The sequence below is a fragment of the Gobio gobio genome (genome assembly GCF_949357685.1).
Source record: "Gobio gobio genome assembly, chromosome: 14".
NCBI lineage: Eukaryota > Metazoa > Chordata > Actinopteri > Cypriniformes > Gobionidae > Gobio > Gobio gobio.
Genome location: NC_137107.1, coordinates 44,855,912 through 44,883,204, shown reverse-complemented (window position 1 = coordinate 44,883,204; position 27,293 = coordinate 44,855,912). Strand labels below are relative to the sequence as shown.

The 27,293-nt window shown below is 41.2% G+C and overlaps 1 protein-coding gene across 2 annotated transcripts in view; it reads left to right on the top strand.

The window, feature by feature from the left end:
- The window catches only part of setx (senataxin), a 39,894-nt gene that overhangs the window by 3,963 nt on the left and 8,638 nt on the right, over positions 1–27,293 (top strand). For both annotated transcript variants that reach the window (XM_079834069.1, XM_079834070.1), the window contains exons 2-20: positions 444–647; positions 14,982–15,189; positions 16,398–16,507; positions 16,607–16,826; positions 17,231–17,341; positions 17,455–17,629; positions 18,225–18,315; positions 18,455–21,940; positions 22,101–22,197; positions 22,335–22,505; positions 22,584–22,807; positions 23,144–23,296; positions 23,418–23,568; positions 23,668–23,769; positions 23,855–23,967; positions 24,175–24,246; positions 24,341–24,490; positions 24,739–24,846; positions 26,730–26,905. In XM_079834069.1, the coding sequence (XP_079690195.1) occupies positions 450–647; positions 14,982–15,189; positions 16,398–16,507; positions 16,607–16,826; positions 17,231–17,341; positions 17,455–17,629; positions 18,225–18,315; positions 18,455–21,940; positions 22,101–22,197; positions 22,335–22,505; positions 22,584–22,807; positions 23,144–23,296; positions 23,418–23,568; positions 23,668–23,769; positions 23,855–23,967; positions 24,175–24,246; positions 24,341–24,490; positions 24,739–24,846; positions 26,730–26,905 (6,116 nt within the window). In that variant the 5' untranslated portion in view covers positions 444–449. The remainder of the gene's footprint in view (positions 1–443; positions 648–14,981; positions 15,190–16,397; positions 16,508–16,606; positions 16,827–17,230; positions 17,342–17,454; positions 17,630–18,224; positions 18,316–18,454; positions 21,941–22,100; positions 22,198–22,334; positions 22,506–22,583; positions 22,808–23,143; positions 23,297–23,417; positions 23,569–23,667; positions 23,770–23,854; positions 23,968–24,174; positions 24,247–24,340; positions 24,491–24,738; positions 24,847–26,729; positions 26,906–27,293) is intronic.

Below are 27,293 nucleotides of genomic sequence, written 5' to 3'. Positions count from 1 at the left end.
TGCCAGATATCACAGCACACCTTCAGGGGTCTAGTGGAGTCCATGTCTCGACGGGTCAGGGCTGTTTTGGCAGCAAAAGGGCGACCAACACAATATTGGGATAATGTTATGCCTGATCGGTGTATATGACTCACACCCTAGTCACATCCATGTGATCGGCTACAACGAACATGCAGCTGGCGTTTCATATACTACCACAATTTCATTTATTATTTATAGTAATTCTGATTTCAGGCAGAATTGCTATAAATAATATATGAGATTGTGGAAGTATATGAAACTGTGTAAAAGGGTGTGCAGTGATTGACTCTGGAGGTGCTCCATGAACCAACTCGACTTTGGGTTTTAAGGTCAAAAGAATAAGTAGCAGTGTTTTGTTATGCAGGGAAAATTTCCAGACACTTCAATTCTGTACTAAGCTTTCTATATCTGTGTATGCACAGGTGATCATGATGGAAAAGTGTTTGTGGTGTACCAAGTCCCTAGAGGCGGAGGGAGATGTGGCGTTAGTCAGCATCTTGCGTCGCTACAGTTCAGGGCAGCTGTCTACGACGGTGATGGACTCTCTGAATGACGACCTCAAATGCTGTCTGGACTGTGTGGTGGAGTATCATCGAGTCAGAGACAAGGTCCCTGAACTGCACAAGGTATGCAAATAAAGCCAAATTTACAATGCAACGGTGGCATGAAGCACTTCTGAAGGAGTATTTACATGTCTTTATACACTGTCAGTTAAATGCTGCTTGGGGGGGCATGATTGCAAATGCACAGAAATTAGAACTCGATACTTTCACACTAGGGGGTGAGGTGATTGTTCAGAGCAGGCATAATTTAAGCGGGGTTAATTTCATTAACGAAAATGACAATTTTCATGGACCCTTTTTCCATCACTAAGACAAGATGATACAAATGTCCTTAAACGATAAATGTGACTACATCAAGCAATGTCGTTTAAGGAAAAAGACGAGACTAAAATGTAGTTTAAAAAATAAAAAGTGACCAAAATCACTGTTTTTGGCCGGGGGGGAAGAGCGTTCGAGCGTTCATGCTTGCGGTTGCCAAATTTCAATCATTTAAATTCCCCAATCAGAGCTTTTCTGTAAAAAAAACTTATTCAATTCAGTGTTTTTACTTCAACAACCATGTGCACGTGCACTGATGCTCTGAGAACACCAATAAACAAGTAAGCTGCATTTCATCTCCATTTGAGATTTTCTGCTTAAGTGTCATTTGGTCGGTCTGTGTTCTGTCACAACTCACGAGCTGCTTATGCTGTTTGTGCAACTAAATCTGCCATCAAACCTTCTCAGTGATGTAATACATCCAAGCATTGATCTCTCGACTATTTGGTTTTTTTTTGTTTTTTTGCTGAATAACTGCACATACACAACCTCTGTGTGACAATAGTCTTTTTTGCTGTTGTTTTAATAGAAAAACTTTAAAGTAATGTGAGATTTCACTGTTTTTACATTTTTAGAGAAGGCTATAATAAATCAAACTAGATGAGGTAAAAAACCTTGTGTATGGGTCGACATTCTCTTGATTTGTGCTTATAGGTGAAAGTAAAAATACATTTCTAAAATGACGATGTCATTTTTATACGTTTGAGCAAAATAATCGGGATTATCAATGCAGAATGACGAAAATGTGAACACTTTTCATTGACGAAAACTAGACTAAAATGCTCAGGCATTTAGTCGACTAAAACTTGAGAAAACAGGACATGGTTGACTAAATATTAGGGATGCATCAACTCCAGATTTTTGGGGTTCGGCCGAATATCGAATCCACTTGTTAAGATTCTGCCTAATCTGAAACCGAATACCGAATCCTACTCCCATCCGCAGTCTATTATCGCAGTAAAAACATTAATGAAGTAAACAACGTCCACAGCAGTGTAGGGATGCTCATATTGCAAAATATGCTATGCGGTATTAAAATACAGCAACAATACAAGCTCTAGACTGGTGGAAAGCAAATGAAAGGCGCTTCCCGAGGCTGGCCACTAGCGAGGCGTTATCTCTATTCCCGGGACATCAGTGCCATCGGAAGCCTTGTTTAAGGCTTTTCGTTGTGTGGTTTGGGTCAAGTTTACTTAAACATTGTCTCGTATGTTCTTCTCGCCACTGTTTCCTGATGGTTTATAGAACAATTACCCCGAGTTGCTCTTTGTCGTTTCAAAGAACAACACAACGGAGAGCGCAGAAGGCGTGCGCGCAGTCATTGGAGGCGCGCGCTGCGGAGCCAGACGAAAGTATAAGCGAGGCTTGAGAGGGTGTTTCTGTCAAAAGGCTGAGCACCAGACTAATCCACATCACTTACACATGTTGCTTAAAAAATAAACCATACAAGGTGAGGGTTGAGGTAGGCCTGCTATTTTTATTTGACAAAAACTATTGGTTCTTCAACGCTTCAAACGGATTCAGTGTATTTTCGTTTTGTCATCTTAATTTGGTAATTATTTAAGTGAAAAATATTTGGTGTAGGCCTATTTATTTTATTTTATCTGATCTGATGAAAAGTGTACGCGTCAATCGTATTTTTATTTAATGGCAATTCAATATGATAATCTTATCAGTTAACTGTTAATAGTCGGATAATGAGCAGCGGTTGTTGTTTGGAAAATTAACCGACTGAGCATCCCTACCGCAGTGTATTTTTAATTAAGAATAGGCAACATTATGCCAGGATGACTGTCCTTCCTTTGCCGTACCTGAAGTTGCTGCATTTTGGCTGCTGTCTGTAGATTCCTTCATGCACATCTCGTATTCTTTCGGATGTTTCATACGCAAATGTTTTAACAGCGGCTGTTGTTTAGGGTCCTTGCCACCACGAGACAAATCGGCATTGCAAATTGTTCATATAGCTCAACTTGAATCGCTTTCTTTTGACTGAGAATACTGCCAAACAACACTTTTTCTGTTCACACGTTCCAGGTTCGGTGGAGAAAAATTCTAAGGTTCGGCAGAAACCGAACCCTGTCAAAAAGCCCAATATTTGGCCGAACCCGAATCCTGGATTTGGTGCATCCCTACTAAATATGATGATAGCTAAAAAGCACATTTGACACAGGACTGAGACTAAACAAAACAAAAATAGCTGACGAAATGAACACTAGTGTTCACACTTGGCAGGTTTGGTTCAATTGTCAATGTTGTTGCCATCCGAACCCTGGTGTGCACCAAATAAGCAGACCCAAGACCGAGTTCTATTGAAATATAAAAACACAAGCCAAAAAACATAAAGGAACCAAACCAGAATGTGAAGTCACAAGATAAAAAGGACTTTCGTCATACATCATAGGGAAGTATCGATTTTTGGACACAATAGGTGTTTCTCAATATCAAGGATACTTCCTCTGCAGGACTGGTCCTTCCAAGTCACTTCCTTCAGAGGCTAGGCGAGGCTCCTCTTTAGCATTCGGAGAACACGTAAATGAAACAGGCTAGCAAGTGCACATCATTGCGTCATTACGTCAGTGAAAAGCTCCATTAGCCATCAATAACGTAATTTGTATAATATCAATACGGTAGTAATTTGTACTGCCATTTAAACGTTAAACTTTACTTATATTTACTACGGTTATAACAAATGTTTGGTAACGTAAATACTTACACTTGAAAGCATATTGCCCCGTTAACGCTCCGACTCCGCCAACGTCCGATATTTTGTATTTTTTGAACAAGATAGCAAAGCTGCGCGCATAGGATTGTGGGTGATTTGAGAGCGCGAAGGCTACTCGTATGCATCCTTTCCTGTATATGGCATATTTTTTGAACGAACGACTCAGACCTTGGTTGAAATTCAGAGGATCCTCGACATTGGAACAGTCCTTTGACGGATGTCGATGACGTAGCATCCTCGGAATTCTGGCTTCCGAGGATCCTTCCTTGACATTGAGAAACGCCTACAGTGTCTTAAGAACTTTTTTCAACATCCCACCTGATGAACGTAAATTATTCTTTTCTTAATTGGATACATTTTATCTGACTCCCTAGACATTTTTCCCAGGCCTACTGACCTTCAGAAAGAAGCATTATTCACATTGTATCTCACATTTCTAGATTAACTTGAAACATGAGGAGGAGACCAAAAAGAGGATAAGGGGCAATATATATCTGAGTCTTCTACCAGGAGTGTGTGGGAGGAGGCGGCCTGTGCTCGGTAGTTATCTGAGGCCTTGCACTTGCAACATCTCAATTAAATGAAACCCCCAAAAACTTTTTTTGAGATGTGAACCGATATGTAATGTACATTACAGCGAAGAATTCAAACGCGCATGAGAGCGGTTTCTGTGCAGAACTCTGCGACGAGTTTAACAACACTCACCACCACGTGGATCAGATACAGAGCGAGCGCGTTTCAAGTTATGGACATATTTCATATCCTTTACTAGTGCTCTAAACATGAACCACCACCGTGTATGCCCACATATTTAATCACGTCGTCTTCAAATGAAATGTATGCGCAAATAAGGACACTGATACAGCCGTACTTCTGATCATGAAAACGATGACATGATGATTCTGAAACACAAAAGACAATGATGTTGACCAAAAATTCAAAGAATGGGCAAAAATGTTGCCTTTTATTCTTTGTTAAACTGACATTTGTCATTTGTTCAGAGACTGTAGTGAAAATGTATTAAATATTATTAGACCTTTTAAATGTTCTTCTGCATTTCTCCCTCGTTTTGGCAGTTTATCATCTAGGGTTAGATTATTAAAATGCGTTAAGGTGCCCTCAAGGTTTTTTTTTTCCCCTCTCTCTGTGGTCCTATTTTAATATTCGGGTGTCTGTATAATGTGTGTTGCAGTTCTGAGTTTTATTGGTTGTTGTCCCCCCATACACTCCCCCTTTTTACAGATTTACACACCCATTTCTTTAGACTTTTCTGAAGTCTGAGGTGTGAACAACCAGGCTAAAACAATCTAGGTTGTGGAGACTCTATTTGTTCTGTTGAAATCACGAAACAAAATGCATGCAAATGTGTCCCTGCTCTTGATGTACAATCACTGATTAACATCTCTGGTTTTAACAAGAGAAAAAAAATAAAAATAAACTATACAATGGTGATCTAATGATTCTAGAAACCAGAACCTCTGGCACGCGTAACAAAAATTCTACCACTAGACCATTGAGCTTCACAGTGTATCTATGCATTTATTCACTAACATAAAGAATCTCGGGACTAAAACATATTGTGTTATATAGCAGATGTAAGGATGAAACATCTCATTTGTTCTGGACAACACCTCTCACAATCTCATTTGTTTTTGTGAGACTCATCCAACACGTTAACTTTTATATTGACTCTTGTAGTTGACCATGGAGCCTAGGGCACTGCGGTCTTATTTAAGCCCGTCTCCTATGTGACCTATGGTCAGCTAGAAGAGTAAATAGTTTCAACATGTGTTGGATGCTTCTATCAAAAACAAGTATATTTATAAAAGAAGCAGTGGATGCCAGAACCCCCCCCCCCTCCTTTCAGTAAGTGCTGTCACAAAATATACACCATAAAAACTTTGGTGGTAATGACAGCATGAAAGCTAGGTGAACCAGGACAAAATGCATCAATTTCTTCTTTGGTCCTGACCAAAAGAACCAAGAGAACCGAACTACAAACGTGAACACACCCTTAGGCCGTGTGTACACAAGCGTTTTTCCGAAGGCTGGTATATTTTTCCAATTGTTTTCAAAAGGAGGCGCCACGTTTATATATAAAAAAAATAAATAAAAAAAACACAGCCAGCAAACGTAACGAGGTGCTGATCATCTCCTTTCATACTAAATGCTTCAGCGTTTTTTACAGGTCACCGATAGTTGGAGACTGTTCAAAATTGGGTAAAACGCAGTGCTCATCACTGTCACTTTTAACCCAGCCATCCAATCACAGTGGAGGAGGGGCGGGACTTGCACAACGTCAGCAGATGACAAATCTCACTGTAATCTTGGAATTAATCTATCTTAAAATGGCTCATTTGAATTCTGCCAAAGGCATTCAGAATATGTGTACTCGTGAAAGTTTGTCTTTTTGTAGTTTGAATAATAAATAACTTCTGTCCCTTTAAGACCTGGCGCACGCATGGATCTCACTGTTCCTGTGAGCTGGTTATGACTCTATTTACGTTAAAACTCACCAAGATGGGAATTGAGACATTTGAGTGTATTTGACCATTAATAAGCTGGAAAAAGGAGCTCATTTTTGCACTTGTATGTCAGAGGCAGCTTTATTACGGTATGTGTCTATGCTTCACATGCGAGTGCGAAATCTGTGGGAATTAGTAGAATTAACGTCATGTGCAACCCCGTGCGAAATTCAGACCGGTCACACCAATACTAACAAAAATCCAGCAGAACACGCGTTCGCAATGTTCAGAGGATTAAACGGACTGAATGAGAGGAGGCGGGTGCGTGTCAACTCGCTGTCGGAGAGGAGAACGCAGCTGATATCCATACTGTAGAAAATTAGTATCGTTTCAGATATTTCAGTATCGATACAGCGGAATATTCAATTCAAATTTTTCAATTAAAATTTATTTGTATAGCGCTTTTCACAATACACATTGTTTCAAAGCAGCTTTACAGAAAGTGCATTTCATAAATGTACATTGAAAAATGTTAGAAAGAGAATGTTAAAGAAAAATGTTAGAATAAGTTAATCAATCATGTATTAATTTAGGCCATAACAACGCTGGTGTTGAGTCGTCTCTTCACAGGCGTCGGGGCATCTGAAGTCTCCATGAGAGGCTGGATACAAGCTGGAGCTGACGAACTAGTTACCTCGGGACTAGTGTCCCGAGATAACAACAGAAAAGCAGATGGGAAATAATTAGCATAGCTGCTGTTCAGAATATTAATGCTTATATATTAATGCTGAATGCTATATGATCATATTTTCTTGACCTAGTAAGAACTCTAGCAGCTGCGTTTTGGACTAACTGTAGCTTGTTTATTGATGATGCAGGACAACCAGCTAATAAAGCATTACAGTAATCTAGTCTCGAGGTCATGAATGCATGAACTAACTTTTCTGCATCAGAAATAGATAGCATGTTACGTAGCTTAGCAATGTTTCTAAGGTGGAAAAATGCCGTTCTTGTAACATATCGTTAGCCTCATAGCATAATTGCCTAAGTCATTTGTTGGCCCAATTGAGATGTCTGCCTAACTTTACTGTGAAAAAATACCTAAAAATGTTTTTTTTCTTGTTTACCAAAAACATTGAAATATGACTTAGGCAATTATGCTATGAGGCTAACGAAAATATGATTTTCGAAAGACAAGTTGCGGTCTAATAAAACACCCAGGTCTTTTACTGTATCGGATAAAGTGACAGGACATCCTTCTAAGTTAAAGTTGTATTGTGAGAGGTTTTGTGGGCAGTTTTTTGGACCAATAAGTAATACCTCCGTTTTATCTGAATTTAATAGAAGAAAATTACACGTCATCCAGTATTTAATATCTTCAACACACGCTGTCAGTTTAGATAATTTAGTGTTTTCATCTGGTCGTGATGAAATATATAATTGAGTGTCATCAGCATAATAGTGGAAATTAATTCCATGTTTTCTTATAATATTACCAAGTGGCAGCATATATATTGAGAATAGCAGAGGGCCTAGCACGGATCCTTGCAGCACCCCATAGTCTACTGACGTTATCTTTGATTTTTCCCCATTTAGACAGACAAAATGGTAGCGGTCTGATAAATAGGATCTAAACCAGTTTAATGCCTGTCCCTGAACACCAGTGTAATTTTGAAGTCGATCTAAGAGTATTTTATGATCTATAGTATCGAACGCAGCACTAAGATCGAGTAGAACTAGTATTGAGATACAGCCTTGGTCAGAAGCTAGAAGTAAATCATTTGTGATTTTAACGAGCGCGGTTTCTGTGCTGTGATGCGGCCTGAATCCTGATTGAAATTTTTCATAGATATAATTTTCTTGCAAGAGAGTGCACAATTGAGCGGACACAACTTTTTCTAGTATTTTAGACATGAATGGAAGATTTGAAATTGGTCTGTAATTTGCTAGGTTATTATGATCTAATTGTGGCTTCTTAATGAGAGGTTTTATGACTGCCAACTTGAATATTCTTGGAACATGACCTAAAGATAAAGACGAGTTAATAATATTGAGAAGATGCTCTTCCACTACAGGTAACAACTCTTTCAGTAGTTTAGTGGGTACTGGGTCTAATAAACATGTTGTTGGTTTAGATGGAATGATAAGTTTATTTAGCTCTTCCTGTCCTATAGTTGTAAAGCGGTGTAGTAGTTCTTGAGGGGCGATAATTGCGGTTGAATCATATGACATCATTAAAGATTGTACATTTACAATTTTGTTTATGATGCTTTCTATTTTCTCAGTGAAGAAATTCATAAAATCATTACTACTAAACTGTAACGGAATATTTTGTTCAGGCGATGCTTGTTTATTTGTTAGTCTAGCCACAGTGTTAAATAAAAACCTTGGATTATTTTTCTATTAGTTTGCTGAGATGCTCAGCCCTGGCTGCTTTTAGGGCCTTTTTATAACGTGACATACTATCTTTCCACGCGATTCTAAAGACCTCTAAATTTGTTTGTTTCCATTTACGCTCTAAGTTACGAGTTTCTCTCTTGATAACATGTGTAGCACTGTTGTACCATGGTGCTTTAGTTTTCTCTCTAACCTTTTTTTAATCTAATTGGTGAAACAATTTCTAATGTACTAGAGAAAATGGTGCTCATACTGCTAGTCATTTCCTCTAGTTCATCTGTTTGTTTGGGTTCACTTAGCAGCTGAGACAGATCAGGTAAGGTATTTGAGAATCTATCTATAGTGGTTGGAAGGATTGTTCTGCCTGGTCGATAACGTGGCGCAACATGACAGATTTCAGCAGTACGCAGTATGCAAGTTACCATGTAATGGTCAGTGACAACATCACTTTGTGGTTTAATATCTATATCGGTTGGGTTGGTTCCATGTGATATAATTAAATCTAGTGTGTGATTTAGACGATGAGTGGGACCAGTGACGTTTTGCTTGACCCCAAAGGAGTTTAATAGATCTGTAAACGCAGCCCCTAATGCATCATTTGTGTTATCTATGTGTATGTTAAAATCTCCAACAATTAATGTTTTATCGACGTTGACCAATAGATCTGAGAGAAAGTCTGCAACCTCTTTTAGGAAATCAGCATAGGGCCCTGGAGGTCTATATACAGTAGCCAAGGCTAGAGATAATACGGATTTCTTTCTTACATCTAAGAGCGTAACATTTAGCACTAGTACTTCAAACGAATTAAACCTGTGACCTGTTTTCTGGGTAACATTAAGAATATCTCTATAGATTGTTGCAACCCCCCCGCCACGACCAATCAGACGGGGCTCATGCTTATAACCGTATCCTGGTGGAGTAGACTCATTAAGACCGAAATAATCATTTGGCTTAAGCCAGGTTTCAGTAAGGCAAAGTACATCGAGACCATTTCATTTACAATAACCGCCTTAGGTGTGAGCGATCTAATGTTTAGAAGACCTAGTTTTAGAAATTGTTTTTGTTCACTAATATTGCTTTTTTTTTTTTTTTTTTTTTTTTTTTTCTGGTTTAATCAAAATTAGATTTTTCCTAGATCCTACAGTAGATTTAATGTTTGACCTCACTAAACGAGGAATAGACACCGTTTCTATATAATGTTCTACATTGGTACTTATGTCAATTAAGTTAGGACAGCAAATACTGTGATTTGGACTTTGACTTGCTAGTCATATGTTGGTGGTGTGCAACGCTCTGGAGATGTTGTCCGACAGAAGAGCCGCTCCGATTCTGCTGGGGTGAAGGCCATCAGGACGGAAGAGCCTAGGTCGCTCCTAAAACAGATTCCAATTATTTACAAAGAGCAGCTTCTGTTCATTACACCATGACATTAACCATTCATTTAGAGCAAATAATCTACTGAACTTTTCATGTCCTAGTCGGTATGTGGGAAGCGGTCCAGAAACGATGATCGTTGCTTCAGGCGATGTTCTGCGCACCGTCTCGATCAGGCTCCTGTAGTCCCTCTTCAGAACCTCCGTCTGCCGCAGCCTGGTGTCGTTTGTTCCCGCGTGCAGCACGACAGCTCCGATGCGCTCGTCACCGTTCAGGATCTCGGGAAACTGCGCAGCGACATCGAGAACACGAGCAGCAGGAAAGCAGTGAGTGATAACCTTGCCTTTACCTGAGGTAGCGTGGACATGCCGGACGATGGAAGTACCGATGACCGCAGCGTCGCGTTCCGTCTCTCGAAGAGGGGAGAAGCGGTTCCGGGTGGAGATCTCGAAGACCGGGAGGGGCGGAGACGTCCTCGCTCTGGTCCTGGCTCGCGTCTTCCGCTGTGGAAACACCCAGGGTCCATGGTGCTGTGTCGGTGCCGGAGTGAACGAAGCCAGGGATGATGATCGCGTCCTGGGTGCTTGGGTTCTGTGCAGAGAAACACGCGGAGTAGACGAGGTCGGAGTCAAAATGTTACTATCCACTGACTTGAGAGCATCGGCGCGCGATGTTTCAAGCGCTGTTCTTCGCTCTCTCAGCACAGCTTGTCTGTCTAGAAGGCCGCAAATCTGCTTCTCCAACGACTCCAACTCCAACTGCACCGAATGCAGCTCGAACGTGTCCTCACCTGCACTCAAAGGTAACATTAGACACACATCCGAGTTATTCGCCATTGTAGCAGATGTGTTATGATGGCGAATTGTAGGTTTCAGTTGGTAACGTTACCGGGTGTAAACAAGTTACCACGCGTGCAATGCTAGCGGGCTACGGCTAGTAGCGGAAGGTCGGATATAAGTAGCGATATCAAAGCAATCCGATTGTTTTTTTGTAGAGAATCGTATCGGAGATATGTTCACACGCTGTAAATAATAGAAAGTATTCGTTTGTAAGCGAGTGTTAAGAAGAAAATCAAGGATTATGAATCAATTTGACGGAGCTCCAAACATATCTATATTTTTGACAACACCACTAGTAGGCATACATTACACACAGGTTGACCGATCTAAAGTATCTAAATTTGTTGCCCATTCCCAAAAGGTAAGTGGCCAAGCAACATTGCTTTGTAACATTGCTCAAAAAAGTTGCCCCATGTATCATCACCTTTAGTCTGTCTTTACACTGTTAGGACTGAGGAGTTAAGACTGCTCTGTGCCTGCTCAAAGTTCTGTGTAAAGACAAACATTTGTTGATCCAAGAATGTTGTTGTATTGATACGAGTAGCATAAAATGGAGACAAAAAAAGACTGAAACAATTCAGCTTCCACTTGTATACAGTTCATGGCTCATCTTCAATCTCTTGCTACAAATATATCTATTGCTTTCTTTGACTGGTACATTCCATTCAGTGTGTGACAGGCTATGTTTCCATCCACCAATTTTGGGATTTTGCGTAAATGCTTAATGGAAGCGCCTTTAAAAAACTTAATGGAGTCTGATCTGTTTGTTTTTTTTTTTTTTTGGAAACGCATTCACAGAATAAAATCCTTGACGTGCATCAAAAGTCATGTGACTTTGCGTGCTGGGACATAACTGGACTAACCAATGGACCGATCTCATTGCACAGCATCTGAAATGCTATAGCCAAAGTCTGTTTTCAAAGTTGCTCCGTATAATTTCCTCCTAGAACTTGTCTTGCAGGACTACAACTCTGTTCCCCAAACGGCAGTCGTCCACCACTGTTCCCCAAACGGCAGTCGTCCACCACTGTTCCCCAAACGGCAGTTCCCCAAACGGCAGTCGTCCACCACTGTTCCCCAAACGGCAGTTCCCCAAACGGCAGTCGTCCACCTCTGTTCCCCAAACGGCAGTCGTCCACCTCTGTTCCCCAAACGGCAGTCGTCTACCTCTGTTCCCCAAACGGCAGTCGTCCACCTCTGTTCCCCAAACGGCAGTCGTCCACCTCTGTTCCCCAAACGGCAGTCGTCCACCTCTGTTCCCCAAACGGCAGTCGTCCACCTCTGTTCCCCAAACGGCAGTCGTCCACCTCTGTTCCCCAAACGGCAGTCGTCCACCTCTGTTCCCCAAACGGCAGTCGTCCACCTCTGTTCCCCAAACGGCAGTCGTCCACCTCTGTTCCCCAAACGGCAGTCGTCCACCTCTGTTCCCCAAACGGCAGTCGTCCACCTCTGTTCCCCAAACGGCAGTCGTCCACCTCTGTTCCCCAAACGGCAGTCGTCCACCTCTGTTCCCCAAACGGCAGTTCCCCAAACGGCAGTCGTCCACCTCTGTTCCCCAAACGGCAGTCGTTCTCCACTATTCACCAAACGGCTGTTCCCCAAACGGCTGTTCCCCAAACGGCAGTCGTCCACCACTGTTCCCCAAACGACAGTTCCCCAAACGACAGTTGTCCACCTCTGTAAGCAAGATAAGACAGAGTGTGCAGACAAAAACTCAATAAACACTGAGCCTCGGAGTATTTTTTCATATACAATACATTTTCTAACTGCAGCAACTTGCTTTCGAACTTAGCTTCAATTTTTGTTTTTCTTCTACTCACTGGATGGCAATTGTGGCCAAGTTACATTCGCAACTTTGGGCATGGCTATAGTGGCCTAATGCTACGTCTACATACATCAGGACGCATTTGAAAAAGGTGTTTTTCATTTCAAAATGCTCTGTCCAGACTAGCATTTAAGCGTGGTCCATGAGTCCATACTGAAACGTTGGAAAATGCTAATCACCTTACTGTGCATGCATAAAAGCTCAGATCATAAAGATGGATGCTATTCTTCTGGCAGAATCATTGTATTTATGAAAGTGCCTCACAATTCACTGATGCTTTCTGGTTGCACTCAATAACCCTTATATTCCCTCAGGACAGTAATTGACCGTTTGCAAAGACCCGCCCCCTTTAGTTACTGTTGCTATGTCCGACAAGCCATGGCACTCTCACACCACACGCATGTAGAGAAAATACATCGCGGAGCAAATAGGACACTGACATGCCGACGGACAGGGCAAGTTACTTTTGATATGAAACGGTCTCAACTTAGAAATTGTCTTTAAAAAAAAAAAAAGAAATTTAAACAATAAATAGCATTTTGTGGCTCTTTACACACCGTTTTTCCAGGTTAAGTCCACCGACGTTAATCTACTAACTCTCCTGACTGCTTTGTCGGACAAAACAGCAGAAATTGCAGTGTGATTGGTCAGATTGCCTGTCAATCAAACTTGCGGCGATGGGTAAATTGTTGTCTTTGCAGGACTGTCTTTGCAAGATTGTACAAAGTAACATATCTTTAGCAACAGTATAAGTGTGAATGGCACAATACTGGGTATAAACATCTATCATCTATCAACATCTAAGCTTCCTCATGCCATCCGCTCTGCATCATCTCTAGCAACCTTTAAAAACTAACTTAAAACACACCTCTTCACTGAAGCCTATGGGCCATAGCTGCTCTGGTTTCTCTCCTCCTTTTTTTTCTTTTTTCTCCTTATCCTCCCCCCTATTGTCCATCCCTTCCCTTGCTGTTGGTTAAGCGTCCTTGGGTTTTGTGAAAGGTGCTATATAAATTAAAGTTGATCAGTACAATGTATAAACATGCATCATTTTCAAATGTATCCACTTGGGAGGATGTTTTCAAAAAACTTGGTTTTCTCAGGACAAAAACGGTCGGCCAAAATGGAGAGCAAAAGATGATTTTCATTCAAACAAAACAAGCCCTAATTAAGGCTTATAGAAGCCTACAGGCTTAAATGTCCCTGGTTTTGTTCGTAGTGCTTCCAGGCTATTCTACAAACAAACCATTTCTCAAATAAAATATACTATATCCCCTGTGAAACTTGAGACCTCTGTTAAACTATTGTTAAACCTTGAGGGTATTAGGCCTATTCTTTCCAGTTAAATGTTCTTAAACTTGTATTTAATCTCAAGAAAAACATTAAAGTATAAAATAAATATCAAACTCTTATAAAAATTAACATGTTATTAGTGTGCAACATTTAGAACGAAGTTAATGAAATAATTGTGGAAGGAGATTGGTGATTTGAGCCAAAAAAAGAGAGGGAAAAACATTTGAGATTGTTAGGTGTTCAGCTGGCATGAAGTCTGATCTTTGGTATCTGGAACTCCTTGACTTTGAAAAAATGTATTTGGAAAGGGAGAAGACTTTCTACAACAATGGAAATTGTCTGATGGAGAGTGAAATAATAATGGCCCATTCTAAAAAAAAAATTTTCAAAAAAGGGCATGATGTGAACCTTACAATGTTTCAATGGGGAATCCAGCCTCAGCCAACAGATCACCAAAGACTCAAAAGATGAAGTGGAATGAAATTATATTAAAGGGATAGTTCACCCTGGAATGAAAATGGGCATCTTTTACTCACCCTGCTGTTGTTCTAATGGCCTATGTCCTTCTATCTTTTTCAGACCTCAAAAGCAGAAATAAAAGAAAGAAACGTCCTGCGTGTTCCTCCATATAATGGCAGTGAATGGCGACCAGGCTAAAACTTTACAAAAAGGATACAAAAGTATCACGCAATGATTAAGTGAGACACGTGCCATATATGGAAAGTGTTCAGGAGGCATACTATAAGGTTTTAATACTGGGTGAACTTTGAAAAGATTTGCTTCACATTTGGATGGAAACCCTCCTCCGATGTGTATCAAATTGAGTTCTCTGTTGCTTCCTCTTGCGCTTGAGGTTGAATCTTTCGCTCTATGATGGTTAAACTTTGCAATTAACCCGGGAATCACATGCATGAACAAAGGTAGGGCCTGGTCTATATGGATCAACTATGATCAGTTCAGCCCTTAGAAATCCCAAACCTTACACTTACATTTATGCGTTTAGCAGATGATTTTATCCAAAGCAACGTGCATTTTATTCAAGGTATACTGTACATTTTAGCAGTTCATGCAGTCCCTGAGGGTTTAATTGAGAACTGTGTAACTGCTAGTGCAATGTTGTACTGTTTCACCTTGCATGAGATGCTAATTCTCAATCTCTTACAGTGTTTGTGGGAAATTGAAAAGGCTCGACTCCTGCATGTGTTGGAACACTATCTGAACAAGGAGCTGGAAGAGGATGATATATTTATCATTGAAGATGATCACGAGAAGCCCGTGTCAATAATCTCGCCTGCAGAGTTCCATGACTCTCTCCGCTGCCCACTTTTTGAAGTTCTGAAGTATCCGTACCTGCTTTGTCACCGTAAACTCTGTAAGTCATGTTCCCTTAACCAACCTCATTCTGTGTGGGTTAACAATCAGGACTGAAAACTGGAAAGTTTCTGGTGTGATACTGACAGGGTGATTACAAACATCCAACGCAGATGGTCTCTTATGACATGGATATTTGACAATTATTCCCCTTATTATTAACGTAAAAGTGGGCATCGCCATTGTAACTTGATTGTGTCAAGGCTTCCGGTCTCATCCGCTTCCTGTTATTTTTGATGAACAGTTTGTTTGTACAGCTTAGTTATGTAAACCTGTGATATTTACAGTAGTCAGAAGAGACAAATGTCAAATTTGCCATCACTCCCACAGCCGTTATATTAGAAACACCCACACAGCAGCGATAACCAGTTTTCTGTCATTTAATTACAAGGTAATATAACAAAGTATAATTGTACAAATGTACATTGAATTTTAATATAGAAAATGCAAGAACGACAAACATTTTAAATGTATTAAAGTTTTTTACATACATCAAAGATCAGAAACACTTTTTCTCATAATATACATTTGCATGTGACTTCAAAGAATGACCTGAAAATGGTTCATTCGAAGATTCAGTCTCCCTAAGCCCCTCCTTTCTGTGAGCCTACTCTGCTCGGATTGGTCAGATGGCCCAGTCTTCTGCTTGCAATGCGTGTTGGAAACTAAACTCCTATTACCATATCTGAATTTCGGGTCTGGAAACTTCCTCAGTCCTCATCCTTTTTGAAGTGCATGCAAATTAAATTTGTAGTGCTTAAAATAGCATCTTCTCGACACGTCACACACAAACCAAACTCTTCCAGTCTCAGTTACAACTACAGTGTTTGAGGTCAGGGCAAAGTAGACGTTCTTCACAAGCAGCCAATCAAGACAATAGGCTGGCATTATACACATTTGTTACATTTAAGTAGGTATGTAATATGAAGTGAGACTGGAATTGCTGACGGCAGTTAAGAATTGATTCTTTTAGGAGACGACAACCTCATTTGTCATGCACTTTGATCTTTAATACTTTGCAGACCTTTTACATTCAAAAAATAGCCGTATTACACACTGGATGGAAGGTAATACTCAAAGTATAATAGTGACTGTGGAAATGTCATCACAGGGTCCATTGACCAATCAGAATCAAATGAAAAAATGTCTGATCTGATGTGAAGGAGTGTTTGCCTCTTTTCGACATTCTCTTCTCCTCTTTCTCTACAGGTGATATGGTGGTAAAGGCTCTGTGTAAGTTGCAGGAAATGAATAAGTCTTTAACTGTGTTTGAGAAGTATCAAGGAACATATCTGCTGCTTGTTCATCCCAATGAACAGGTAATTCAGTCAAAAAGCCATATAAGAGAATCGACTGGACCTCTGTTTACATAATTTTTTGGTTGTTTTCCTTGTTCTTACTCCAACTTTCTATTTCAGGTGCGGCGTTGGGCAATCGATGCTGCAAAGACCATGAAGAGCGTGGACCGGGACGCTTACTATGACCTTCAAGAGATTTTCTTTTGCATGTTTTATGTCATTGAGCTTGGAATATCTTTGGATGTTCCAGACATGGATCCTGGGTCTTACGCAGGGGGCACTATACCAATGCTGCCGTCTCACCTCTATGATTCGCAAAATAAGAAGAATTACTGGCTAGGTCTGTTTGTTAGTTTTCTACAAATCCTCTTTTCTTACTGGTCTTTCCTTACTTCCTTCTGTTACTAAACTTGTTAAATTTGAGACATTTTGGATTGTCTCCAAGTTTTTGCTCCTCTGCTCTTGTCAATTTTACCATCCTGCAGTTAGTATAGAGACTGGATATGTAGGCGAAAAGGATAGGGATTGAAAATTCATGGGCCTTGATGGATTTCTCTGGTGTCTACTGTGTACCTACAGTCAAATAAGTGTGGCACCATATCCTAGCCAGATGCATGTTCATATGTTGTACTTGAATAGGACATGGTATCAGGTTGACCTGGAACAGGCAAATGGTTTTTATCGCTCATGTTATGGTGATTGTAATATCACCTTTTTGAAGTCATTCTATTTTGTGCCCTCTAGGCATCTGTATGTTGCTAACTCAGCTCAGCGCTGAGGCAATGGACTCTCTGTTCATGGGACAGTTTAACATCCCGCTTTGCATACTCAACACAATGGATAGGCTGAAGAATGGTATGTCATGAATTTGTGATTTTTATTTTCTTCTGTTTTTTATGTAATTGGATATAATCAATATGACTGGTAATAACATTAATCCACTTAAAACGTTTATTCTTATTTTTCAGAGGATAACCCAGCTTCTGACCCATTCTGGCCAGCCCTCCACTGTTTTATGGTAATTCTCGATCGACTTGGTTCGAAGATCTGGGGTCAGGTTGACCCTAGTATGGCTTTCCAGACCATCACTGGAGCAGGCAGCTATGATGTGGAAATAAGAAGCATCCACCAAAAAACCATGGGGTAAGAAAGTCTGACATTTACTGAAGGAGAATTCATTGCATAGGAACAATTTTAAATTCAATATGCTCCTTGCATTTCTTCTCATTATGAAAAGTTGCATTTCCAGCTGGAATGATTTCTGCACAGACTTGGATAGAAATGTGATCCAAATTACAGCCTCATTTGTCAAATTTCAATTGATATGCATTTTACCAGGTGTAGAGCACAAAAGGCCACATTCTGGGTTTTATTTTTTAAATGAACTCTTATTTTTGAAATGAACTATTCACTGTAGCTATTCCCATAGTTCCTTAAGTTAAAAATCTAAAACTTTAATTAAATTTAAGTGTAATGATTCCATTTCACTGTGGCATAAATTATCTTCCTTATGCATTGCCCCAGGATTTCAAAATTAGATCTTTTAACTGCTCCAAAATGCGAGACCTAAACAGGCAACATCAACAGATACCGTTAAAAACCGTACTCAATACTCATTTAAAACGGTACTCTTTAAAACTTTGCCTTTTGGACAGTAAATGGTTGCTTTTGAAAGGCCGTTTGATGGAAGTAGTGTTGGCAGAACACTACTTATTTAATACTTTTTTTTAATTAACAGGAGTATGGTCAAAGCAGAGCCAGAATATGATGACCATATGGTGACTTGCAGTCAGATGGTGTACGACTGTTATGCCTCAAAGCCGAACCAAGTAAGATTTCTCTTTTATTGCTCTACTGCACCACAGCGTATTTACATAACGATCATTTAATGCACTCTTGGTATTCTTTACTTTTAATGTTTGTTAGGATAAAGCTTAATAATCTTTTTTTTTTTTTTTCATCATGTAGGCATCTGGATCATCCAACAGTGGTATTTGCAGCAACTATGTGATCTATGAGGATATGCAGTCCTTGGTCAAAGTGCTTGATTCTGAGATGGGCCAGAGTATGCGTGTATATGGAAGCACTTTTCTGTGGTTCATTCCATTTGTCCGTTCCATAATGGAACTTCCAGAGCTCAATGCCTCCTATATTAGTGAAGTCATTCACTATCTTTGTGACAAGATACTCGCTAATCGACACGTACTGACCGGACAGACAAGTGTGTGCGATAAAGTGACCGAGTTCTTCACCCGTATCCTCATTCAGATTGTTGAGCTACACTCTACAGAAGGACGCATGGGAATTCTTTCTCGCTGTGCCCCCAAGTGGGTGGAAGTGATTGTCATGTGCATTGTCCTATCGGATGAACCACATGGGCCACCTGACAAGATGGGTGGGATTCACAGCGTCAGTTCAACCTCGTACAATCTTGGGATAGTAGGAAGACTGCCTACATCTGGAGCTGGCATTGGTGCCATAATTCTAGGCTGCATGACACTGATTCGACTTCTGCTGAAAGAAGGTATAAAGACGGGAGCTGTCCCACGCGCAACCCATTTTTTGAATTTGCTTAACAAGCAGCTGCGTGGAGCTACAAACAAACGATGGAATCTAAACAATTCTGAATCTATAGAGCTTCAAAAGTGTTTAAAAAATGTTGTCCGGTCGATGCAAGAAAGACAAGCTTCTGCATCCTCTGTTCCATCCCCATCTTCATCATCAGTGGAGGCAACTACAAACACTGTTATTTCCAGAAAATCAATGCCAACCCTGCAACAACAACATGAGGACCAGGAGGCAGGTCCGAGCAGAGCCAGTGGCTCCTCTTTTATTAAAGAGGAGCCACTTTGTAATTATGAGGATTTCTGCAGCGGTCTTGAGGACATCATAATGGCTAAAAAGGAACCTCCCGCCCCTGTGTTAATTTCAGAGCTGAGACCTGCTGATGCTAAACGTATTAAACCAGATCTGGGGAAGCTGCAGGAAATTCGATCCAAATTAAATGACAAGAGTTTGTCAAAGATCGAAGCCATTACCAAAAGAAAGCCTGGTGAGTCCTTAAAACCTGCACATTTGGCATCAGCTAAGGAGGAACGTGGTTTTAGAGCTGCTGCTGAGGATGATGATGATGGAGATGATGAACCCCTCAATGTCATACGAGCCCAACTGATAAAATCTGCTAGCCACAAGGTTGAATCTAGTGACTCTGAAGTTGACTGTAGTGATGTTGGAAAAACGCATACCAGGTCCAACTCAAAGGAAAACCTAGAGTCCAGTACCATTGTTATCTCTGATGATGATGATGATGATTCTGATAATGATGAAAGGCCAACTGAAATCCTGGGGTCTATTGACAAGGAATGTGCCAATAAATCTCCAGAGGTTTTGCCTGAGAGTCCAGGGCGTGATTATGATGATCTCAGTGAATCACAAGTGTTTGAGTTTGAGACCCAGCAATATGTGGCATCTGCCTGGAATGATTCAGATTTTGAAGCCTCAGTCTTGACAAAGAAATCAGACCATACAATCAAACCACAGGCGGAAGAAGCTTCTCATGAAGTATCTCCCTCATGGACTTCAGAGAGTGCAATGATTCCAGATGAGGACATTGAGAGGGCCTGTCAGCAAGCAGAAGATAAGATCAGACAACGTCAGCAAGCAGAAGATAAGATCAGACAACGTCAGCAAGCAGAAGATGAGATCAGACAACCGCAGCAGCCACAAGAGCCAGCGGATTCATGTGCAGCGTCCAAAGCATCCAGCACTACGGATACATTTGTCAAACCAAAACCTCTAAAGGTTAAAAGCACAAAAACAATTCCATCTGAGAAGAGAGACATTGTGCAGCCTAAAAAGCCATTGATAATTGATGCCCTTGCTCAAAAAGTCAAGCGGCACCCCTGGAAACGCAGCTCCATATCTCCGGATGAAGAAGAACCTTCCTCGTCAACTACTCCATCCTCATCTGGTATTCAATCTTCCTCTCCATCCTCCAGCTCCGTTTCCTCTCCTTATTTTTCTGCTTCCACCTCACGTGGCACCCCTGCCATTGTTCCTCCGAAAAAGGTGCGTAAAGTTGTTGAGCCAGAATCAACAGCCGAGCGTTTGGGATTAAAAAAGAAGGAAAGAAAAGCCTTTGACCTTTCTCAGCGTTCCCTGGATTGTGTGGCTAAACTGAGGTGCCATGGCCAGAAAGTGCAGGTGGAACCACAACAGAAGATGAGGCGAGTGTGTCGACCCACTAAGACCTCTCCGCAGAAACGTGTGGGAAAAAGCAACAAGAAACTTATGGGATCTCAAGATATTCAGTTTTTCAGGCAAAGTCGTGAGAAGCATCAGAGGCCAGCAACAGGAGGCAAACCAGCAAAGACGTATCAGCCAGGTGAAGTACCCTTATCAAAACATACAGTTGCAAGCAATGGGGACTCCTTTTCCGGCTTTCAATCAGATCCTGATCAGCAGGAGGATAATGAAAATGCTGCATCAGAATCCGGTGATTCTAGAGGTGATGGGGTTGGAAGTAATAGGACAATAATTGAGTCCAAGTACTTTCAAGCCAGTGAGCCTGCTGATGTCAACATGGAAGAAGAAAAAGCCACCCAGGCATTAAAAGAGGAGGTTGATGATGAATGGATGTTCCTCACTCAGATGGAACCCACCGACATGGAACTGTGCTCTCAAATGGAGCAGTTTCAGGATGAAAATGAAAATGAGGAAAATGAACTCTTTCTTACCCAGAGAGATCCTGTTGACATGGACCTTGATACAGATAGTGACTCCGATATCCCAGGGCAACCAGTATTGACGCATAAACCTTTTCAGACTCCTCATGCCCCCCTTTCGAGTACCATGTGTAGTGATGAAAAAGTTGCTGATCATTTGTTCTTAAAGCCTGGCATGCCACCAGTGAAAAAGGCCAAACCATCTACCACAAAAATATACAAGCCCAGATCCCGCAGTGCCTCACTAGTCCTTGAAATGGAAAAAGGAGCTAAGCCGCCTCCTGCTGCTAATGTTGCTAAAGTGAGGATTCCCCGACTGCCCCCAGCTATGCCACCCCCCAAAACATTACAGCCTTTGCCTCCTCCCCAGTTCTCAAAGCCGTTTCCTTCTCTACAAACTCCTCTGCCTCTGAGCCATGCCCCCAAGTCTGTCACTAGTACTAAAATAAGCTCTACTTCAGAGCCACCGTCTTATAAGGTATACCAAAGACCCGAGTCTCCAGTTAACAGACCAGCAGCCACGATTGATCAAAGTGCAAAGTTTGAGCCTTCAGTCTTGACCCAAGCAATCCTTAAATGGGAATATAGAATGCTTGAGAATTACAAAACCTTTGGGAGTCCAAATGATCTATGCCAACAGCCGCTGAAGGAGGTGCCCGTTAAGTTCCCTAGCTACCTGGAGTACTTCAACACCTTGTACCCCCTGCTGCTAATTAATGCATTTGAAGAGGTGGGACTTCATCTTATTTCTGTAATGCCTAAAGCTTTAGATGTAATCGAGACTGCATTTTATACAGCTAATTTGTTCTTGTCGTGCTGCCTTACATTGTATTACAAGCATAAGGTATGGACTATGTATCCGTGTTAATGATCAATTCCTTTTTCAATAGATGGCTAGCGAGTGGCTCAAAGAGGGCAGGGTCAAGCTTAACCTAAGGGTCCAGGGTATAGAGTACAGTAATCGCACAGCTAGCGCCAGATTCACAGGTACGTCCGGCTATGTTGGGCAGATCATCTTCTGATGTTCAGTTAAAGTGTATTTTAATACAAGTACAATTAATAACAGCTGGCATGGTATACATTCAAGAAACAATTTTTTCATAAAGTTGTACTTATGTTTGTAGTGAGCATTTCTCAAGAAAGTGAAATGAAGCAACTCTACCCAAAAGAAGATGACCTTGTGCTGCTTTGGCTGCCGGACAACACTGGGGCATATGCCCACGATGAACCAAATTTCCATGAACCACATCCTCATTTCGGTTGTGTGTCCAAGTCCATTATTTCCAGAGGTTCAGGTGTGTGACTTCTGCACAATCCATAATAATGATACAGCACATTTATGTGCACCGTCTCATTATTCTGTCTTTCCTCAGGTTCTATGTCAACCCTGAACTTGACCATTCAGACCCATGGTAATGTATCTTCGGTGAATGCCCAACCTGTGTGCTGTGAAATTATTGGATCTTTGATCAGCATATCCCGGGAGTTCCGTGCACTATGTCTGCTGCGAAATGGACCAATGTTGCGTCCTGTTCTTGCTCCACATGTGTCTTATTTCACACACACTCCGCGTAGCCCACCGGACCTGGACGCACCAGTGAGTTTGGTTTTATCCGAGGCAGTGGTTCCTAATCTTGGTCCAAGGACTTAGAGCATTGCACATTTTGTATGTCTCCTTTATTTAATACACCTGATTCAAATCATTACTTTAGCCGATAAAGGAGACAAATAGAATGAGAATTTGGAAGAAAATGCTGTCTTTTCCAAAATTCAACCTTAGACAACTATTCTTGTTCATGTTTGAGCTTTAGTACCTTTTAGATTGATGCATGTGCAAGTCCAATTGGTGAAATCTAAGAAGTTGATTTTGTTCTAACATATATTCCTTTATAATGGGCTCGGTTTTTCCTCTATCTTTCTCTTTGCTTTCCAGGAGTTCAACAGGGACCAGGCAAAAGCGATATCCTGTGGCCTTGCCATGATACAGAAACCACAGAGGACCCCAAAATTTCTCCTTATTCATGGTCCTCCAGGAACTGGGAAGAGTCAAACAATCGGTGGCCTTTTGTACAAACTACTATCTTCGGTATTCATATTTATGCCTGCATACTGTATATGCTTACAAGGACACCTTAATCATACTGCAACTTTCAAGATACATTTTTGCTGAGTGTGTTTTGTGTATGTCTGTGTGGTTATCTGGTTAGGGAAATAACAGTGTTGCTTCTGTGGGGAACTCCAAGACTCGACGGACACGTGTTCTTCTCTGTGCACCCTCTAACGCTGCCATCGACAGTCTGATGAAGAAAGTAATTTTGATCTTTAAAGAAAAATGCAGAAACCGCAACGCTCCTCAAGGTTTCCAAGCTTGCACAACATCAATTGACCATCTGAAAATAGCATGCATACCTAATCCTGTCACATTCAAATTAAATGACGCAACACTTTTGTGTACAGGTAACTGTGGTGACATAAACTTGGTGAGATTGGGAAATGAAAGGACTATCTCGAAATCACTAAAACCTTTCAGCCTCGACCACCAGACTAAAGCCAGAGCACGTGAGGGACAAATTCATGCATTAACACCGTCTGCATATGCATAAACTCTCATATTATTAATTAACTAGCTCCTGGGTGTGTTTAGAGCGAGCCCAGCAAACTGCAGATGTTGACGTACAAAGGCGGAAGGAGCAACTGGACCAGAGTATTGACAATCTCTCCCAGCGATGTGCAAAGACACCGAAGGATTCTGCTGATGTAATGCATCCTCCACGCATGCAATTATAAGACTTTCTATTAAGAGAAAGAAAGAATATAGACCGTTTTCTGAATCAAATGATAGCGTATTGATTCATGCATACTGAATGCACCCTACTACTTCAAAATAAATGTGATTTATTAAAGAACAATTATATTATTTTAATGCTGTCTTAATTTTCTGTAACCTCATGGGCTGGATGACAGTTCAAGAAGTTGGTGGACAAGAAGAGGCAGCTTATGACGGAGAGAGAAGGACTGAGTCGGCAGATTAAAGAGGTAAACAATCACGTTATTTACCATCCATGTTTTGCAATACTCTATAATATAATGCAATAATATTACTACAAACAAACATATCTCTTTTTCTTAGTGTCGCAGTAAGCGTCAAGAGAGTCAAGCATTTGTGCTGCAGAACGCTCATGTGATCTGCTGCACGCTCAGCACCAGTGGAAGTATTGTCCTCGAGAATGCATTCCGTCGACTGGGACATGAACCATTTAACTGTGTCATCATCGATGAGGTGCTAAAATCTCTTATAGTTTCTGGTTCCATTGAATGTTGTTGTTTGGGCAAATACTAATGTAATAAGATTATAAATACCATCTGTTGACATCTCCAATGAAGGGAATATCTTACTGCTTGTACAACAGTTAAAACAAATGTTTTTAATATCATGTTTTATTTGGCTTTTTTCATGGTCTGTTTTTATCATTTTACTGAATATATCATTATAAACATACAAGCATGTTTGTCTTTGCACATTTGTAGGCTAGTCAGGCTAAAGAAACTGAGACGCTGATTCCCATGCTTTACCGATGTCCTGCCATAATCCTTGTTGGTGATCCCAACCAACTTCCACCAACGGTTGTCTCCCAGGTACCCCACCATATTAGCCGTATTACCAGCATACAAATTTAAAGTGTTAGTTCACCCAAAAATGAAAATTCTGTCATTAATTACTCACCCTCATGTCGTTCCAATACCATAAGACCTTCGTCATTTCTCCTCAGTTGCGTAGGAGACTATTCAACGATTTCCTTCTCGTCTGTGTCAAAGTCGTTATTTTTGTTTTTTTTGTGCACAAAAAGTATTCTCGTCGCTTCGTTAAAAAAAGTCCATGTGACTCCAGTGTTTCAACCTTAATTTTGAGGTCTTTCTACTTTTTTTAACTACCTTTCTGGGCCTTGAAAGTGTTAATTAAACTGCTGTCTATGGAGGGGTCAGAGAGCTCTCCGATTTCATCTAAAATATCTTCATTCTGAAGATGAACGAAGGTCTAATGCTGCGTTCACACTGAACACGAATGGAGCGTCTGGACCGAGTGTTTTTTCATGTTAAGTCAATGTAAAGATATGTTGACGTGCATCTTGACGTCCTGCGGCGCGATAGACGTGTTTAGTGTGGATGCGATTTCGCATCATTCGTGTGTCTAGTTCGTGCAAATTGAGCGTTTTGCTCGATACGCGCAAGTGATTTTTATTTGGTGCATTCACGCGTTTCAAGTGAATTTGCGTCTGATGGTGCGTTCACACCAGACGCGAATAAATCGTGCTATTCGTGCGAAGTTGGATGCTTGAACATTTTGAGTTTACTTGCTTGATTCGCGCGTGACATTCACTTCACAACAGAAGCGAATTCGTGTCATGGGAGGGGCTTCTGACAGCCGGCTCGTCTCGTTGCGAAATGGCTGACATGGATTGTTTTAAAATTTGCCGGCTTTAACTAGCTTGTAGTCTCAATAGGGTGAATTCATGGTGATTGCGACACTTTTTCCAAGTCATCTCATTGGCAAAAAGTGTTAAATTGAGTAAAGAGCTTTTTTTTACAACTTACCAGATTGTTCGACCTCCTCACTAACTTTCTTCCAAACAAGATCCTTTTTATTCCTGTTTCTATAAAGTACGAAGATGTTTCGTACAGCTCCGGGTATCCACATATGATTTTGTCCTCATTGTCACTACTAGAGCAAGCTCCTGATTGGTTAATGTCTATTCGCAGAATGTCTATTCGCGTCTTTGCATTGACTTAACATGCAAATTACTTGCGCAAAACGCTTCATTCGCGTCTGGTGTGAACGCACCATTACACCAGAGTTGAAAAATTAGAACTTTGGCGTCTGTTTGTGCCGTGTTAACCAATCAGGAGCCTGCTCGTGATAAACGGCGGCAGACCTGCCCGCTCGATACTCGCTCCGATGCGGGACAACAGGTCATCAAACTGTGTGCGGGACGGGGAAGTACCGCTGAAATCAGCTGTCATCCAGGTGCAGCTCCTAGAGCAAGTGGTGAAACTTGCCAAACTGGGTACGTCTCCGCAGGGTCTGGTGGACCCAAGTCCACCCTGTTCTGCTCTCCAGAGCATATATAGAGCGGTGACTCTCGATTTAATGCTCGATCAACATCAGCCGTCTTGCAAACACCTTGCACTTGCCCCTTTCACCTCGAATGCGCGTCTATTTCGCTTCAAACACTCTTTATACGCGTGTCCAATTTGCTGTAGACGTGCGAGTGGATTCAAAATGTTCAAGCATCCAACTAGATGCGATAGACGTGAATATGACGCTCTATTTGCTTTCGGTGTGAACTCTGCATTACAGGTTTGAGATGACACGAGGGTGAGGAATTTCATTTTTGGGTTAACTAAACCCATCATTTCTTTCATCATTTCATCTTTGCCCCTAAATTTTGGCATGAAATCTGCAGAAAAGCATTTTGTGCAATTTATGAATCTGTTTTCTTTTTCGTTTGTGTTTTAAACAGAAAGCAAAGGAGTTTGGCTACGACCAGTCTCTTATGGCAAGGTTATGCAAAAATCTTCATCCATCAAACCCACAACAATCTCCCATCCTCCTCCTCAGCATGCAGTACCGCATGCACCCCGAGATCTGCGAATTCCCCTCCAAGTACATCTACAACAGTGCTCTTCAGAATGACTGGTACGCACACACGACTCTTTGTTTGTTTGGAAAGTTTACACTCAAGGCATTTGTAGGGAAAGAGAGGGAGATGAGTGCTCTGAAATCAGACTCCTCACCATGTTTATGATGTGTAGGAAGGGGCAGTGCAGGCAGTATGATCAGGAGCAGTGGACTCTGACCAGGTCTGAATTAAAACTCCTAAGGTCATTGAAAGGACCGTGCTTGTGGTGAGTGCTCAACACAATGAGCTGCTAACTGCAAACTAAACCAGGACCCGGCAGACCTCAAGAAACATGTTCCAGTGATATAGATTTTGCCATCCTATTTGTGCTTGACTCCCACTTTGCTGTGAAGGCCAGTTCATACTGAGAATACAAAGAAGAAAGCAACATAAATCACAGATAAA